This window comes from Embiotoca jacksoni, unplaced genomic scaffold (assembly GCF_022577435.1).
Source record: "Embiotoca jacksoni isolate LCO1_2020_lvr unplaced genomic scaffold, fEmbJac1.0.p SCAF_2, whole genome shotgun sequence".
Classification (NCBI taxonomy): Eukaryota; Metazoa; Chordata; class Actinopteri; family Embiotocidae; genus Embiotoca; species Embiotoca jacksoni.
This window is the reverse complement of record NW_027185340.1, coordinates 20,276,808-20,296,955: the sequence shown is the minus strand read 5'-3', so window position 1 is coordinate 20,296,955 and position 20,148 is coordinate 20,276,808. Positions and strand designations below refer to the sequence as shown.

At 41.2% G+C, this 20,148-nt stretch overlaps 1 protein-coding gene across 1 annotated transcript in view; it reads right to left on the bottom strand.

The window, feature by feature from the left end:
* slc49a4 (solute carrier family 49 member 4) overlaps positions 1 to 20,078 on the bottom strand; it is a 51,760-nt gene extending 31,682 nt beyond the window's left edge. Inside the window, exons 1-4 of the mRNA XM_069154982.1 lie at positions 19,627 to 20,078; positions 14,070 to 14,163; positions 4,767 to 5,032; positions 3,941 to 4,070 (exon numbers count right to left, since the gene is read on the bottom strand). Of these exons, the coding sequence (XP_069011083.1) occupies positions 3,941 to 4,070; positions 4,767 to 5,032; positions 14,070 to 14,163; positions 19,627 to 19,921 (785 nt within the window). The 5' untranslated portion in view covers positions 19,922 to 20,078. The remainder of the gene's footprint in view (positions 1 to 3,940; positions 4,071 to 4,766; positions 5,033 to 14,069; positions 14,164 to 19,626) is intronic.
* Positions 20,079 to 20,148: the final 70 nt, after the last annotated feature.

Below are 20,148 nucleotides of genomic sequence, written 5' to 3'. Positions count from 1 at the left end.
GTAAAGCTGAGGATATCACAGAGGACAACATGCACCTAACACTGCATCAGACCAGTGGTCAAAAAAACGTGTGGAACTCCAGTGCTGATGATGATGATGATGATCAAATGACCTAACTAAGATTGCGTACTCACAAATGTTATAGCTTCACCTTGCACCATGCGTATCCAGGTTCTACTCACTGTTCGCACGCAACGGGAGCAGTCTCAGACCCATTTGATGGACCACCATAAGTGTCTATCTATCTCACCTCACTGTGAACCATGTAAAGCAGGTGTAAGAAAGACACCATTATATGTCTAGTTGTGTATTCTTCCCTTATAGCCACAAAGAGCTTGCCACTTTTAGGGTAAATGGCACCCCTCCAATCAAATTCAAGCACTTGGAACACAAACACCCACCCTAATCACCTTCGCCCAAAGAGACGGCATGCTGATTTAAAATCAGTGCCACCTCTTCAACCCGAACAATGTGATTAGAATCACTGGGTGTCTGACAAATGAGGTAGGGCTGGCAGAGCAGGCAGCAGATTCATAGATTGTTTTGTTTTCCTGCTCTCCTCCTTTTTGTGTACGGACACGGTTTCACTCTTCCATTTATTCTTCCTGGGCTTTATTATAATGCAGGCAGCATCCTGAGCAGCATCATGCAGGGACATCTGGAGAACACGCCGGTGCCCCGAATACCTTGTACGACTTTAAATGCTCAACACACAGACAGATGACTTCACACAAACTAGGGAGGGAACTTCCCGAGACACATGACCTGTGCAGCAAAAGCATTGTTGCCGTAAACATTCGCACACCCTTCCCTTTCCTAGAACGCTTCCACACTTTAGACAATGAATCACTTTTATTTGCAGAATGCTTTGACGCCACAGAAAAATAAAGACAGTCCGTGTCCCTGCTGCGGGCCGCCTGTCTTATCCTAAGCAGTACGAAGTCACTTGGCCTTGGAGAGAGGATGGAGGGACAGTCATAAAAGCCCCGCGATGGAACACTCTCACTGCTTTTCTCCCAGCACCCCTTTCATTAACCTTGCCACAACAGCAGGAAATCAATATCCATCCACCTTTTCCTCATCCAGAACCTTATTTAGACAACCAAATGCAAGCAAGCAGCCGCTAGCTAGTGAGTAAGACAGGGGACATTTTTTTTTTCCCCTCCCCTTCACTTCTTGCTAGTGATGAAATATTTCCGAAGAAGTCTCAAAGCTGGCGGTGTCATCAGCTAAGTGCCATTTGTCCTTGGCAGACCCGACTCGAGAGCAATGCATCAAGATGACAACTTCTAAAGCTAAAGTGACTATGACTGGGGAGGGAGGGATCAACAATACTCAGGCTTCGGGCTGTTTAGTGTTAACTCACAGGGTGATCAGAATACAATGATACCTTCGCTCCATGTGTGGAGACATTCAAGCTTCTAATTAAACCGCTGCTGTGGAAGCAGATGTGAGCAGCTGGAAGCACTCATCAAGCTGAAGATCATTAGCCAGTGCTCAGACCCTGACAGGCTAAATGGATGAACAGATACAACCATGAATAGGCATCAGGCATAGTAACGGACTAGTTGGCTGGCACCTGCCGTCATTGTGGAGCAGACAAAATGTTACTATGTTGTGTTGTCCTACTATTTTACCAGGGATGCACCAATAAAATCCACCATCAGGGCTAATATTGATCACATTAAGCAGATTAGACATGGCCAATCCACTTTGTGTTACTGTTGTGAATTTATTCAGACCATAGACTGAAAAGTGCATGTCGTCTCCAAGTCTGAAAAGGGAAATTAAAGCAGAGGTGCTTTAAAGTGCAATACCACTGAGGGCCATTAGGGGCTGGCTCTCATTCAAAACCTCTCATTCAAAAAGCATCAACTTCTCAAATAAATTAGGTCAATACCTTTTTTTCCACGTCATCATGGTATCATTTGCTAAATTCACTCTTTCTGATCAGAGTTCCTTCTCAAAATGATTGCATCATGAATTAGATATCAGGCAGAGAGAGGTATGTTGAGGGGCGTGCCTGGTTTGGTTGACATGGCTGGGGTGCAGCCAGGTTGCCAGTATAGGTGGGCGGGCGTGGTGTCCTTGGGTTCATGGTAAGATCCATTCCAGCTTGTCCAAATATGTTCACTTTTGGCTACAAAACCCCAAGATGGCGCCGACCAAAATACTAGATTCAAGATTAAAACGGCAGCTCACCAACCAATTGGTTACGTCACAGTAAATTGATGCTTGTTTTACATATCAAACTTAGTTATATGTCCCACAGCAATCCCCAGCAAACAAAAATGTTTTTCATTAAATATTTTGTATTATAGACACTATGACGAAAAGGCTCAAGAAAGTCAGAAGTAAAACCTAAAATTATCCAAACATGTCTTCCATGTAAAGTTGGCTGTTTGAACATTCAGTAGAATCATCAACACTTCTTGAGAATCTTATTCTCACTCCTCTTTAAGCTCTGGTTCAGTCTTCACCAAATCCTGAGGGAAACATCTGTCTCTCGAGTTTTTAGAGTTTCCACTTCTTCACCAGCTAATCAGTTACTCTGATGTTTGGGTTAAACAAGTAGAGTTAAGTGGGTTTAGAGGGCATTTTATTGATTGTTACTGAGAACCAAACCATGGAACTGCCGTGGGTTTGTCATCACAAGCAACACTTTTCACACAATAGAGATTCACATAAAATATCAATTAGTGGAGGTTTAAAGTAGAATTCCTTTTCCTAAAGTGTTTCCATTATTGTGTCTAACCCCTGTGAGTCCAAATGGCCACAAAGACTTCTCGGGATCGGTGTCCAGTCCCTGCAGGAGGACTCTAAGGCTGAATGCTGCTGGACTGAGATACAACGCGGCTACCCAAACAGGTCACTGGACGACTGCCTATCACAAGTGGAACAGAAACCCCTCTCAGCTGGATGCCCTAGTTAAGTTGGCCGGGCCATTTGCGTATTTGCGTGTGTGCGTGTGCGTGTGTGTGCATTTGTCCAACACTAAGCATTAGGTTGATATCAGCTTGGTCCCTGTCATCTATCTGAGGGAACTCTTACCGGAGTTAAGCCTCTCTGTGCCGGTCGGAGGCCTGTGGTCAGCCCAGCGCTGTAGTGAAGCAATTTCTTACTGCAGGGGACCGAGTGGAGCCAACAACGCTCGGCCAATTCCCCGGCCATCATTGCCCAGTTTTTCATCTCCTTTCTCCAGCCTTTATTTCCTGCTCACTGCTACAGGCTTCATTCCTTTGCAAGCCGGGCAAAAGGCAGAGCACTCGCTCCGGAGCGCTCGCTCCTGGGTGTTTCAGTGTTATAAAAAAAAAAAAAAAAAAAGTGGGACTCAATCATTGTCTCTGGATTTCCTCTTAGCTCTGCCCTCACGCCTTTCCCCCAGGAGGAAATAGACAAACAACAAATAGATTCCACTGACATCCACCACCCCGTCATGATAGACCATCTTTCTCTCTCTGTAACCACAAGCATGAGGTTTCTCTTGAGAGTGAACTTATGGCTGACCTCGATAGTGTTAATGCAGGGGATGATGTTTTCAGAAAGTGATCAGTATATTATAGCTTAATAATTAATCTAGAGGGAAGGCTGGGGTTTCTTTGCTAACAACCCCAAGCAGATGGTGAGTGGCAGACCCCTTCATTAAAATTCCATGTCCTTCTGCAGTGTACGACTGTCACTGTAACTCCCCAAGACGAGAGGCGCACATTGCATCAGCAAATAAGAAGTAGACTGAATGGATTTGTCGACAACTGCTAGAAATATGAGGTCATAAAATGTGACAGCACCTGAAACCAATTTCAAATACACAGCTACTGATTTAGATAATGCACGCATCAAGTGAGAAATACTGAATAATGCATTGAAAGAACTGATAGATTTCCAATGGTGTTGATCTTTCGGAAGATATTCTGTACTGCACGCGTGTCTGTGTTTGTACCTGACAAGTCTGCAGATGCTGCTCCTGTAACTGAGTCTCTCGCTCGCGGCGGCCACGCTGGGAGGCATCGGTGGGCGTGTCGGGAAATAGAACAGGATTGCTGCAAAAAGCACGGCGATCACAGCCAACTCTGCCGGAGCACAGAGACACGGATAAAGAGAGACATACAGGTTATTATCAAAGATAAGACAGTCAGACCAATGTGACATTTTTAAAAAAAAGGTCACCGTGACATCTGAAAGTCCTCTAAAGCCATCGCCGGGATGAACATAATGGCCTGGACTGTAGAATAAGTCTGTCCAACACGATCATGCAATCTGCATGTAGCACTGGTTGATACCGTATATTTCTCTTGATGACGTGACGCCTTTTACAGTCTTAGTTATTCCCAAAACTCACCAATGTAGTCAATCTATGTCACTTTATATATTGATTGATAAAAATTGCCTCATATGCGCTTCCTTCTTTCTTTTAATGACCTTCAGAACTTTTCATTCACAAAAGGTGTCTGCTTTTGTCCTTCAAAAATGAGTAACAGTACTACCTCAGGTTAAACAAAAGCCGCTGCCTCAATTTATTACAGCATACTTGTTTCTCTTTTCAGTGTGCTTTTAATTTTCTGAATCAGTTAAGCATAACAGGCCCAGCAAGCTATTTTTCAGAGGCACGGTTATGAAGATTATAATTGAAGTTTTTGGTTTTTGTGCAAAACTCTTGGATCCCCTCGCCTGATTGTATTTCTGTCCCTTGACAGGGCTGACATGATGTCGAAATGATGTGCTATCGATCCGCCCTGCCCTCGGAGGTTCTCGCTTTCTGCTAGTACCTGCATACATAATGAGCTGGATCCGGTCCCGTATGGAGTCGTTGGAATAAGTCAAGGTGGTTCCTGCCTGGGTGTCGTTGGAGGCTGGGACTACCAGAGGCCCGACGACAAACGCAGCAGCGCTTCCCAGGTAGCAGAAGAGTGAGGCCACTGCTGTCGCGGTGGCTCTCTGATCGGGAGCAAACCACGTGGTGGAGAGGAAGGGGCCAGCACTTATTGTGGTTGGGCCGGCCAAACCGTTTATAAAGTGACCTCCGTGTATCAACCTGGAACAGAAACAGCAGGAAGAAGGGGTTTAAATCTTCAGCAAAAAAAACAACCAATAACAAGACAGATTGAGATTAAGTGAGAGTTGGCATAAATAAATATTCTGGTATTACTAGACCGATATAGACAGACAGGGTCGGGCTACGCTCCATTCGGATTGTTTTCAGTTGGTGCATCCAAATGAGCGTAGACATCGGGTTCATTTTGAAACTATTGAATCAGCTTTAACCAATCGGCATTGTTTGGTCTGCCGAAACTCACTAAGATGTAACAACAGAAACCATCTTGTAGCGTGAGCGGAGGGCAACGCTATGTTGATCAATGACTATTGTGGATTTGTTTTGTATTTTTGTATTATGAATTGTTCTCGCTCCGGCTTCAATTCCTGGATATTTGCTACCGTTGCTACACCTGTTCAGAACCCTTCGTCGAACTCTACCACCGCCGCCGCCATTGTTGGAACTACGTTTCAAAGCAAACCTTAGAATTCAAGGTCGTCACACTTAGCCACACCCACTGGTCACTGATTGGTCCACCCTTCAGAGGGGCTGAGCAAACCTCACTGCCAACCGGGTTTTCAGACTATACATCGCGGCAAAAATTGAAGCCAGGGTGGCGCCAGGCTAACAAACATCTGCTCCTCACGTGTCGTGTAAAAGAATATCTAGAATGTCCAGCTCAATAAAGTCCAACTTCATTTGTGGCAAATTCATTAATCAGCCCCACTGCTTTAAGTTGCCATAATGAAGGTTGAGTCTGCATCGTGTGGGTCCGCAATGATCCTGAAAAGCATCAAAAGTATCAGTTAATTCACAAAAATCTGGTCCCATTCAATGTTCAGACTTTTCATTGTCCCCGAGCAGATGTGAGATTTCAGCTGCCAGCTGGTGCAGGGACATTTACTGGACATTTTATCATTGCTTAGGACACGTATCTGAGTGGAGTAAAAGGAGAATAATTTTGTGTTTCATGTCAGGACGTACCTTACAGAATCCCTATGAACCATTCTTTTGTGTGAGTCATATCTATAACACTCTGTATGTGATACACCACTGATAAACAACAATGACAAACATGGCTGCAGCAGTGTGCATCCCATCAGTGTATTTACTAAATTCAAATTGAACAAATAAAGACACGACGTGATGAAATATGTGTTAGAAGCATCTGATGGCAGAGTGACAGGAGAGGGAATGAAAATAAGGAGTAATTATCTCTGGGGATTCAAGTTAACAACCTGCCCCTCAGAGTCAAACTCTCCGTCTCACTCGTGCACCTTCAGAATGAGCCATGTGAGAGGGACGTATCCCCGAGCTGTCCCCAGATGCCACCAGAGCTCTCGGCCCTCTCCAAAACCGTCTGACGGAGACAGCCAGCCACCGCAGACAGCTCGCGGCTGATTGATTGTCCGTAAGCTCGGTAAAGACACCGTTCATTCAGAGCCATCTGAGCCGGCTCAGCGGGGGAAGAGACGGAGAGAGGAGAGAGAAAATGATAAGCGAAGGGACGAGGGGAGATCCAGGGTTAATTCTGAGCTTATGGTATTCAAAAATATTCCGTTATATTTTCCATCAGATTCAAAATTTGACAGCTAAGATTCCCTGCGGATCCTCATTCAACGTAAGTGAGTGCCGACTGGAAGTACAGCTTTATCAACTTTAACACCTTTTAAGATCTTGTTATTTCCGATTTGCATATCACCCACTAGGTAAATACATTTGAAAATAAGAAGTTTAGCTTTAATAGTGTTTGACAAAGATGTATGGCAACCCCTCCACATTTTATGAAGTGTTTAGACTATTAATATTATTCATATTTATGGTTATATAATAATATTCAAGACCTTACTTTAAACACAAAGTTTAAGAGATTCTTTCAGACTTTCATTGTGAAACCATCGATATCATCATTTAGAAAATTCACCTGTGTAAAGAAGACGACAACAACATGTAACTATGATTTAATGGCCAAGTTTGACATCATCACTGTACAAAATCAATACCTAGAATTATAGACATGTTTTTCCACAAAACCTGTTTGTTAATTTAAATGTTACATATTGTCTGAACACAAGCAGGCATACATGAACGTTCCGTAATTAAAATAATGTGTTGGCAAATGTCTTATTACAAATCTTCCATTTCAAAATACCATATTTTCTAGACTTTTCCATACTGCATAGGAACCCTGCTGGTAAACAGTCAGGAGTCCGACCGGACGTACCGTTTTGATACTTTGGACACACGTCATTAGGCACCAAATGAGCTTCAATACCGAGCTTTACTTTTGAAAGATGTTCAGACACAAAGCAGGCATAATAAAGTCCTCAGTTGTGGTTACACTTCTCTGCCCTCGAACTCCTTCTTCCTTTGCTGTCCGCTACCTCTGGGGTTCACAGATAAATGTGCCACGGCAGAATACAAAGTGCCGCGGTCAGGGACAGACTGATTGGAGAATAACTTGTTCACCCTGTATCTCCTTCCCACATCTCAGACCTGCTAACATCCCTGCCTACACACCGGCACCTCCTAAAATACTCTGCAGCTCCCACTCCTTCGTTCTTTGGATGCGTCTCGGCCTTTACTGCCAACTTAACTGTGAGTGTTTTCAACATTTGACACAAAATGTAAAAACAGTATAACCTGCTTCTTCGACTCCCTTGCATACATGATTCTAACAGTATGGAGCTTTCTGATCTGGTCGTCTGCGTTGGCGCAGGCATGTCTCTGCCTCCTCATTTCCTCCCAAAGCGAGTTAATTGGGCCGGATGGATGAACCCGATGTCGATACACTGCTGCATTCCTGCGATTTTCTTTTCCGTCTTATTATGCGGTTTGAAAGATGAGAGTAACGCGATCAAATCTATCTTCCACGTTATCCGTGTCACATGGCTTGGAGGTCATTATTACATCATTTGTTGTTGATATTTTTTTAATGACTTATCCCCGTGTGATTGGACGTGACACGTGGCGCATTCGTTTACATGCCGCCGTATGCAGGTCTCAAACAAGAGTAAACCATCCACATCTCTGAAAACCTGGAAAAGCTCTAATGCAGGACTCCAAAATATGATATTCACCGATTTGTATGTGCAAAGAGTTCAAACCAGTGAAACCAAATCAAGAGCAGGAACATTAGAGTGCATAGAAGTGTGGCTACCATAATAAAATGCCATAGATTTGTTTTTGGCTATGAATTGGCATAAAAAAAATTCTTTCAGAGTTACATGACAAATTATAGTCAAAAAATGCATCTGTTTTCAGCATCTGTGGATGATATATTTATAACACTAGACACGCGCACCAAACAGTTGACATCAAAATCATTATCTCTCGGCTGAACACAAAGACATCTGATCCAGCAAATCAGCTGTGCCTGGAGCAGCGATATATATATATCTTCTCATTAGACACAATGATTATTCAACACACAACACTCCAATCCAGTTTAAATACAGATTTTTAAAGAAACAAAGATACTTAGTATAATTTATAACAATAACTGTGACCTAGAATGACCTCATATTAATACTGGATATCATTTTACTCTTTTATAGCAGGGTCAATCTGAAACCTATGTTTTAGTAGTAGAACCTAAATGATACTTGTCTTCATGTTTAAACACATTTCTCCAACAGTAGACAGCAACAGCTAAACGACAACTTTGAGTAAAACTTCAATATAAAACTAAAAACAAGTTACAGCTGAAACATGCTATATGGCTTCATTTAAAAAGAAAAAGTAATAACTTGAACCATTGATATCAGTTTTCAGTCTTTCACAACTCTTTCTTTGCTCTTCAAAGTTAGGTCAGTGCCCGGCCTCACTGTCTATCAGATCACAGGATAGATCTGAAAACACTGGCTTTAATATGACAGGTGATGAGGACAGATGGTGATTAACATGAGGATGAGCGGTCACATAAGGAAGCAGCTCTGTGGCTGGCGAAGGAAAGAGAGGGAATAGAACTGCTTTTTCATCGAGAGATGATGAATCACTATCGATGAACCCTGTCAGAGTGAATCTGACTGAAGAGGAGGCAAAGAAAGCCCGCAGTGTGGCGAAATCATCCGACTGCTTCTGGTCCGCCGGGAGCTGACAGACCAGGGTTGTGCCATCAAGAGGTCGAGACAATTCTATCTATAAAATGGCACCACAGCAATCGTCCCGGTAATATGACAGCCTGCTGCGGTATCCACAATGTGTCCTGATGGCCAATCAGACGGTGTCTGAGTGAGTCTGAAATCTAACCGATAGACACTTACTAATCATACAGCTGGTCTGTATTTAAATACATAAGAGACAGATGGAGAGACAGACTGATAGAACAGAGCGATTGTATGAAAATGCCACAAATGGAGGAGGGCGAAAAGTTGATTTGAGAGCAGACCTAATCACAGCGAGGTCTAATCAGTGACCATTGATGCAATACTGCCTTTTCTCTCCTTGTCTGAACTTCACAAAACAAACACGGTTCTTTTTTTTCTTTCTACACTGAAGCTCATAAAAGAGAGGAAGTTCCACTGTCTGGCGTTCACACGGCCACAGCTCCCTTTGATTTCCGAAAAGGGAACTTAAAACAAAGAGTCAGTTTATTTCTCCAAGAGGTTATCATGAAAGGGATAGAAAAAGGAATCGCCTTTCAAACATGAAACGGCACATGGAACAAACCCAAATCTGCGGGGGGTTGTCGAGGGATCTTCAGTGTTTTTAAACCTGGAAGACCGTCGCCACTGGTCTCAGATGCTGCGTTTGATCGCTCTTGCTGATGCCTTTGAACTTCACACATTCAAAATCCTGGAGCCAGTTAGTTCTTAACTATTATGTCTTGTGGCCTTTCTTTCTCTCACGTAATCGACACTGTATATCTGATATGACAAAGGTATCCAATCTAGAGAGGCGGCACACTCGCTCAGCAACAACACATGTCCCCAAACAAAGCACTTGCAGTCTGATCCAGTGGTCCTCGCTACTGCAAAGCAAAGAGTGACATCTACTGGTGCCACCTTGTATTTTCAGCCAGTACTTTTCTGTCTGTCATCCATTAAAACAGCTTCAAAAGCCATGACCTATTACATTTAATATGCAAATCAAAGTGAACTGTGTCACACTAACATTTGCTGTGTGATCTGTGTTATCTTGGCTTTCCCCGTGCCATCTTGTTTGCCACTTTGAAAAGCGAATCTAAAGAGCTGAAGGTCACGGCTGCGCTGTGTTACTCTCATCATGCAACGCGGAAACAGCAGGCAGCGCTGACCCTGGTGAACTCTTGCACTTTTTAGCTTCAGCTCTGAAGACACCTTGATTGATTTGTCCAGCTGTGTACGGACGGGTTCAGATAAGAACAGCGATGACACTCCAGTGACGCTGGGATGCGAGTTTGTCTGTTTAAGCTACCAACAATTCTGCCCTGAGCGCATCTAAAATAAGAAGAGGAAGAGGTCTATTTGAGTTTTTGCAGCCTTGTTTCTATTCAATTCTATTTCCCTTTTAAAGTAAAAGCCTTTGGCAGTTGGAAGCAGCATGTTAAAGGTGTGTTTGGTGCTTTTGACAAAAGCTGCATTTACCTTAACCGTCCACTCTCTTACACAATAGGAGATTGTTGTTCACCCAAGGTCAAGAGGTAGGTTGGCAAAGATACAATTTAAGGAGCTTTCTGAAGTTATTTTAATTCACAGGTTAACAGATGTCTTAGGACTAAGGGCTACCAGCTCCAAGCACTGTAGTAAAGACACAGAGCCACACTCATCAATGATCTACAGGCTATCATTAATCTGGATTAGTTTACTTGCTGTGTGTAACATTACTTAACCTCTAGAGGGAGATTATTATTACAGTTTCGGTGGTTTGTTAAATCCCAGCAGTAATTGTAACTGAAAGTCTGCACTGGAAAAGGAGAAGTTAACCTTTAACTGAAAGTGACACATCTAGAGAAAACAATGTGGGAGGTGAAGAATCCAGAATATTTTTTTTGCCCACTGACATTTAATGATCAAATTAAGACTTCAGCTTCTTTCCATGAGCTCTATAAGGCTGCGTAACTTTCAAATATGTTCCATACTGGTTCAGATACCTTCGATACCAGTTCCTGAATGAAACTTTTCCAAAAAACAATTGATGGAATCCAATTATATTAAACATTATGTTACAAATCTCTACTTTTCTTGCAGATCAGAGAGGGAGAGTGTAATCAAGGTTTTTTTCTGGAGCTACAATTTACATATATCCCCTAAACGCCTCACATGCAACTAACGATAAGACGCTAGCTAGCTGGCTGCGTGCAGAGAAGCCCGGTCTGCAACGACTGCAGTGCACACGACTCACACAGATATGTGTCCAAAGGTTTGTAGCTGCGAAATACGAAGTCCTGATGCAAAATTGACTCAAGTTTAACAGAAAGTGGTTGAATCTACCCGGGTGGGCTGCACAAGAAGAGGCTGCATATGATAAACGCTGTACTGGCTCACTGATGCCGATGCGCAGCAAAAACTAGACGGTATCAAAGCAATTTGGTAAATGCCAAAAAAGTAATTCAAGTATTGAGGTTCTCCAGAGTACCAAAAAATCAGCCCCATAAATCTGTGGTTTACTATGCTGCCCAAATAAATTACAGCTGTGAAGATTTAAAGTTATCGTCACTCTTTCAGAAGCAATGGCAAATTCCGGAGTTTGAGTTTATTTAAAGCTACATTTCAGCCATTAGAAAAGTCTCTGTATTTCTTCTGAAGTACAGATTTCCTGACAAGATAGTTGGTTCACACTTCTGCCTCATGCAGCCTGACTAAGTTGCCGCTGAAAACAAAACAGCACCGTATTAGGTAAGACGGGAATCAATACAAAGGTCAGCAGCCTGAGATAAGAAGTCTGCACATGTACCAAACATGTTTAGTCTGTATGATAGTATGAGCATGTAGATGTGAACTCGTGATCAAATCACTGTTTCTTCCTTATATATTACCAGCAGTTTTAAATTTTACTTACATTTGGCCTGTATCACAATAATATCAGCTATTCACTCCACTAATGGCTCCCTTACTGCAGCCTCATGAGACACAGTGAAAGAGATTGAGAAACTAAATTGATTAGACCGCTCTTTGAAAGCCAAAATTATTTTTTAAATCCTCAACTCCATGGAGTGAAAGTGATCTGCAACTCATTCCATGGAAATACAATTTCCTCTATGCATTGATATTTTATGATATAGTGCCTCATAGTGGAGCCCAATAGGAATCATTAGACAGATTACCACTCTGAAATATTCAATGAAATTACATTTTTAAAAGGCACATTATAATTGAAACGACCTCCTTTGAGCTCTTGAACTTTCCAAAAGAGAACACTGAGCTCATAAGTAATACTGAGAAAGAATAATTGGATTCTTTTTTTTTTTTTTTAAATCTTTTCCAGTGATGGCCTGTCAAAGGGCTGTCTGATAAGGAAGGAAACTGACAGGAAGGACACAAAAAAAGAAGTAAAGGATCCGCACAGTATCAAGCTGTCTTTCAGAGTCCGGTTCTCTGGCAGCCAGATGCTTTCTGACTGTCCAACTATCCAGCTACAGGTTTCTACTCCACAGAGAAACACTGAGGGACCTTGGCTTGAATCAGTAAAGCTGAATATGGCACAAGATCTTTGGAAGCCACAATCATAGTCACAGTTGCTGTGCTTATGTTCATCCTAGTAAATCTATAGTGGTGAACCATACAGACTTTTTTAGTCCTCTGACTTTTATTCTCGTGGCACCATGACGTTGACATCTGTGATTTTGAATGATATTCATCTACCTTTTCAGGATGACAGATTTATGACCAAATACCTGCAAAACTAAAAAAATATTTTCACCAAATCTTAGCTATTTGGTGCAAATTAACAAATACTAGCATGCTAAGCTAAGATGATTAACATGTATAACATTATAGGTCTAGACATAAGGAATGTGTAACAATTATTTTTAACATTGATTAATCTGCTGACAAAGTTTTACTTAATCAATTAATTGTTTTGTCTGTAAAATGTCATAAAATGGTACAAAAGGTCTCACTATAATTTCTCAGAGCCTGAGGTGACATGTTCATGTCCCAATTCTGTATTTTATCCAGTTTGAATAGTTTCACTATCCAATAATATTACATTGAGTATCACAATATGAAAAAGAAAGGCTTCCAATCCTCAAATTCCCACCAAAAGCTGACCCAGTAAACAATAAATAAGTCCCACCAGGAAATCTCAGTCTTGTGATGTCAATAAGTAATGATAATTCAACCAGATTCCGCAGTATTTGCAGACATGTGCGATTTTGCAATTTCTCTGCATTACATGTATTTAACAGAAGATTTTCGAAAGGTATTACGAAAGCCTAAGTAAGCCTATAAGAATAGAAAACCCAAAAGTGACACGGTTTACGGGGAATGTAATCAGATCATAAGAATAAGGCCAAACAAGTTTTATACACTCTTATAGTTTTAAGAGACCGCGCTGGTTTTTTTTGTGCAGAAAAAAACAAGGAACCAAAATATTTCCAATTAATTCTGTTATGTGCAGATCTCTTTATAGGAAGTAATTACTTTGAAAATAAAATAAAAAAAACATTTATTTAACTTGCAATTTTGACCACTTCCTGCAATTTTAACACAAAAACACACAGTGGTTAAAAAAAAAAAAAGGGGGTTTAAACATTTAATAATTTATTAAAAAAGTTGCTGATGAATTTCCAGTGGATTGAATTATTGTTTTATCCTCTAATCTTGTCAACAACATCCCACATCACTGCCAACTCATCAGACAAAAAGAGGCCCCAACTTTGGCAGGCAGCTTTCTCTGTCAATAAACTGATGTCCAAGCTGGTCCAACACTGGCTGTGGCAGTCGGTTAGAAAAGTTCGCCAAATAAAATAAATCAAGTTATGGAAAATATGGAAGGTTTATGACAGCACTGTGGCTCGAGCATCCCTCTGCCTCCTTTTCAAAACCTTACAGAGGATCTCTACCACACTTGGCCCCTCGGACCATCTGCCATCATAATATTTATAGAGTCTTACCATCGTCTGAGAGGCTCGTCTGTCAGTGGGATGCTTCGTAGAGCCGATCCTAACAGCATGAAGAACGCAGAGAGGAGCAGGGATGACCGCAAACCTGGAAAACACGAGAAATGGTCATGGAAGTGGAGCAAATAGAAAATGGCACGAACAGAGTGACCATGGTTGAGGTCACTCCTCCATGTTTACAGCCAAGAAATCTGGTATTGCGACTGCTAATGATTATTTTCATAATCAATTAATGTGTAGTTTTTCAGGGAATATGTAGCAGGTTTACAGAGCTCAAAATGAAGTATTTAAATTGCTATATAAAAATGACAATGATGATAATCTCAAGCAACATTATAAATTATCTAAACTATGAATTAACAGCCTAAATTGTTGACTATTAACTGTTGACTGAATAACCATTTTGGCACTATTTCATAGCATTTCATTTAGTTGCCAGCTTATTAGGTACACAATTGATGTATAGATTGGTTGTTTTTGAATAAACAATAACTGGTCTATGATAGATACATCTGTATCAACGTTTTTGTTGTCACACTGCAGAAAAAGATGTTGGGGTTAATATTTTCCCACATCTTTAACATCGATTTGCACTGATGTTACTTTGGGCAAAAAAGTTCATTGTTAAACTGTAAAAAAAAATCCTGCCTCTACTTCATATTTTCATCAAGAGAACTAGTTTGAGAACCGCATTTCAGCAGAAATGGGATTTTTTTTTTTTTTACTTCCTAATATCAGTATCGGCCCCACAAATCGAGTATTAGTAAGGCTCTAATAATATAGCTCTCACGCTCGTTTTGGTGAAGTATGTGGTACTGTTGAAATGTTGGTTGTTGCATCAGAGAGAGAGGTTGTATTTAGGGATTCAGCTGCGTTACTGATATAAACGGGGTGGACGAAGTAACATCTGTCAGTTTAACACGATGCAGTCAAACAGCTCCACTAACTGCAGCCTATAAAATGACCATGCAGTTCCATGAACACAACAGTTTTAATAAACACTGAAAATGATGCCTTATTATGAAGGATTTCATACAGGGCTGTTGTATTAGATCGCATTGGTTTTGGCTGGGTGTACATAATAAACCGGCAACTGAGCATCTGTGGCCAGTAAGACGCCCCCTGCAAAAGGGTGACAGGACTCCCAGAGTTCCTTGTGTAATATCGCCTGTGTGACAGCAATAGTACGAACACAGAGGCTTCCTCTGCAAACCTGGAAGTCTCTATTCTCACTTTCACACACATGACGCCGATTTCAGGAAATTTTCTCCACTTCCCTGTTCTTCTCTTTCTGTGTGACTTGTCATTTGTAGACGCTTATGACTGTGGAGAGCAGCTATAGAGTACAATATCAACTCCAGTCAAGTAATGATGGGTTGGAATTGTACTTTATCAGCACCTGATGGAAAATACACATCATAAGATGCCAATATAGTCTAATATGAGCTGCGTTGTTTAAATGTCAACTGAGCCTGAAGGAAGTCGGCCATTAGTCTCTCTGCTGTGCTCTGCAGCATCAAATAAGTACAAGCTACAAGTGCTGACAGGACATTATCATTGATTTTCTCAGTCAATATTAGTTTTCCATCAAGACCTTAAGCTGTGCTTTTTTTTCTTTTTTAATTTATAAATAAAACCATGAAAAAAAATCATGTTCATTTGATTTGGAGATGAATCTCATGTCAATTCCTTCTATACGAACACTGTCAAAGACAGCAAGGAGTTAGCTGTGCTGCTTCATTAGGGTTAAACAGTCACAGGGAGCTGCAGCAATGAAACAAATAACCCATTAGTTCATTAACAACAAACTTATCTGAATAATTGTTTTAATATTTTATAAATTATATTTTATAGTTTCATTTCAAGCAAAAAATGCCAAAGATCTGTTACTTCTCTGATGTGAGAATTTGACCTTTTTGTCCTACATGATAATGAACTGAATATTTTTAGGTGTTGGACTATTGGTCAAAAATAAAAAATAAAAAACAGGCAGTTTGAGTAGATCCCCTTCAGCTAAATGTGCATTTCTCACCATTCTCCTAAAATTATGGACAAAACCATTCATTCAAAAAATACTCTGCAGACGAATCCATATAGAAAATAGTTGTTAAATGCAGCCATGATTAGAATAAAAGGATTTCTAAATCCGTTGAGTATTCCTCTTAAAAAAAATGTCTGCAAAGGCCTAAACGGCTCAAGGAGCACACTTTCACCTGCCAGTTCGATACCAGATCTATACCTACGTGGTGGGAGTAAATGAGTAGCGCCTGCCTCCTCCTTTTTCACTGGTGTTTGTGTACGTCTGAGTGAAGCACAAAACACCCAAATGGGCTCCAGTAGAGAAGACTTTAGTTGTTTCTTTGCAGCTCTTGATAATGAATGTGAGTGTTATTGGGTGAGGGAGTTGTTGCTCTGCATACCTAACCAGGCCTGAAGCAATAAGTCTGTTAATCAGGTAGGAGACCGTGATTTTGGTAATTGAACGTGTCCTTAAGTCATTTATCAAGAAAAAAATTAAAGAGCATAACATTATTTTACATACAATATATTTTACAGTGTGCTGCATTTGTATGAAGCGACACGAAAAGTCAGTAGCCTGTATTTCAGAGGCCCTGGAGGCCAGCGGCTGCAAGCAGGACTTGCAAATTTTCCAACCTCATACTTAACACGGGTGGATCAGCCCTCCACCACATATTCTGCAACATCAGCACATGCTGTATATATGCATCATTCACTGAGCACATCATGTGAACTTACTACCTCATGACTGCTTTATATACGATGATTTTAAGACTCCCTTGGATGGAAACTGCTGTGTTGTTGATCATCAACAGTTTATACCTCCGGGGGGAGGAGGAGCTCCCAAAGGGAAGCCAAGCAATTTCCCAACCGACAAATTGGAGCAGAGCCATTGTGAGAGTTTGTATCAGACACAGACTCAGTTTGAGCCCGTTGCAACCTCAGGAAGTCATATGTGGTTTTAATAAAGGTCACACCATGGCTTAATGCAATTTATGGCTAGTGAATGAGCTGCCATAATTCGATACATGACTCGGCAGACTTAGCTGAGAATAAGCAGAGCTTTAATTTTGAAGGTCTGAGGGGAAATACAAAGCTGCTTTATTTTTACTTACACACAATTCTCAATTATTAACTGAAAGACACAGATTTGATATGGCAAACAAAACTGCTAAAATCCCTGATTGCTGATGAATCAGCATCGCATGATGAGTTATGCAACTCCCGGGCACTATTTGGCTTGTGTGTGTTCAGCAGTCCGGTTGCTGTTATGTTGTTACTGTTTATGTCATCTGACAACACTGAATAATGTGTGTCAGTCAGGTGACGCGGAGGAACTTGTTCTAGTGAAGAACACTCCGACTCGGCAAGCAGCTCAAGTCAAGACGGCTCCTTCAGACTTCTTTAGCATTTACTTTAAAAGCACTTGACAAAAATATTCTGTTGTCTTTTCAATCTGAAGCCACTTGGATGAGAGGTTTTAAAAGCCATTCAAAAGTTGCTTATTCCACATCAGCACTTTTCAGTCCTCACATGGTTCACATACGATGCAGGACACAGACAATCCTTTTCCACTAATTGATGAAGCTGTAATTCAAAAACCATATAAAACTAAAACTAAAACTGAAAGTAAAATATTCTGACAATCAGTTTATCTTTTACAGAAGTTAACAAGCAGAACCTTGTCATGAGCCACGTAGACCATCACAGGGACAAAATGGAGTCATTGTTATTTGTACACTACATTTCTACATGTCGGCTTTAGCAGATAACGTCGAAAACAGCCAGCAAACTAACGAAGTAGCGGCCGCGTGGGAGGGCTGTTACCACTTGTCGTTGTCTGTTAATATAGTAATTGGTGTTGTTGAACACCCTGCTGTAGTAGGACCATAACCATGAAGTGACTTGTTTTTGTGCCGAGCGAGTATATAGATCCTTTTCACCACTAACATGGCCATGTCAAGTTAAGTCAGATCTACTTGGAGCTCTCGAATTCTCAGTATTGCCTGGTCCACTTCGAGAACTATCAGAGAATTACATCAAGCAGTTTAAAAAGTAGAGTTGGATCAGAATAGGATGGCAGCTTATGTTTATTTTCGTCAATCTGTTGATTATTTTTTGGGATGAATTGTTTAGTTGTTTGGTGTTTAAACCAAATGCCCTGGATGTAGTTTGGCAGAGCATCTTCAGCCTCAGACTTATCCAGCCATAGTGCAGGATTGAAAGCTGCAAGAAGTCCTTCTTGCCAGACACCATCACACCGTTTGATGAACACAAATAAACTCCCGTCATGTATGCATTGCATACCATTATATTGTGTATAGGCCTATATGCGTGTACATATATTTATATTTTGCACATTTTATATTGCTTAATCAATGCAATTTTGGTTCTTTAGTAAGTTTATTCTAACTTCTTGTGGTTAGTTTTTAGATGTGTATGTTCAATGTTGTTCTGTTGACAACAAACATAATGTGGTGCAAAGAGTACATTGGTGTGGGACACATTACCAACACGGAGAGGTAGTCAAATATTTTCATGTGTATCCAACTAATAACATAAAAGCACACAATATACTCATGCAGGTTAAAAGTTAGGCCTTTACCATGTGATGGACTTAACAAAGGTGATTTTGATCTTGTGTGATGCCAGCAGTCTGCTGACATGTATGACTGGGAGTTATTTCATCTACTGTTTCCTTATCAATCTGGCAGCCATCTCTGGGTTTCAGTGGGAATGTCTGTAGCTGCATCTCCAGATGTTAAAAATACATCTATCCTGCAGTGTTGACTTTTGAAAACTAGACTGAATAAAAATGTGGGACATCATCTCAATATGTGGAACGCAGGACAATGGAAAAAAAATATGGGAGACCAGGTCACCCTAGTAGACGTGGTATCAAAGTAATTCCCTGTAAAGAACAATATAGTATTTATCTAGCTATCTAGAGAAAATAATTCACATTTAAGAGGCTGGAATTTGAGAATTTTAACCGTTTTAAATTTAAAAAATTTAAAAAAAATTACTTGAAATGATTAACTGATTACCAAAATAGTTGGTAGTGAGTAAATTTTCTGCCAATTAACTAATCATGAATTACCTAATAGCTGCAGCTCTGGATCAGTTGCTCTCTTTAAACTACAACTTTCTGGTTGTTACTGCTACTAGGTTGACTGGTTTGAGACACTGACAGACACAGACACACCTATAAACAACTGGCAGGCAGTTTCTACTGTCACATGTATTAAAAAAATAAAAAATAAAAAAAAGTTCTCAACATTTATTTTAAAAGCTATAAAATACTTTATGTTACCCGGGGAAAAAAAAAAAAAAAAAAAAAAAAAATCTTGTTAAATATGAAACACATTTCTAACAAGTGGATAACAAGAAGACTTATTGATCCTTTATATTGCTGTAGGAGAGCGGCGGGGGTCAAAAAACCAGACGTCGAGCCGGGACACAGTGTACCAGAGAGGGGGACACAGTGTACCAGAGAGGGGGACACAGTGTCCCAGAGAGGGGGACGACTCACCTTTTTTATCCATGAGCCACATGAACAGCAGCCAGGGAATGAAACCCACCGGGCCCCACATCACCAAAACTGCGATATCGGCCTTGGTGAAGCCGTATGCTTGAGCGGCCGAGTTCTGGATGGGCCCCCAGAAGTTCCACACCATCCCCTGCATCAGTGCCAGCAGGGAGAACAGGGTCAGGACCAGCCATCTTACCCTGTACACCCTGCCGTTCACCGGCTGTCCGGTTCTCTCCACACGAGAATTGGCGATAAGCGGCTCTGTTTCGGCCTCGGTGCTCGAACTGGCACCCATAGTGAGATGTCCGTTCGTCCGTTCAGATCAAATTCCGGTCTTACACGGTTGTACGGCAGCGACTAAATGAGCGTGGCACTTCACTTCACTTCACTTCAGTCGACCGCACAAACAAAACAGCCCGACAGCTTCTGATTTCTATTGTTTGGCTTCATTGCGCATGCCCGAACAGAAATAGTTCGCGATTTGGAAACTGTTGTTGTCGCGTCGCCATTTTGGCTCCTTTA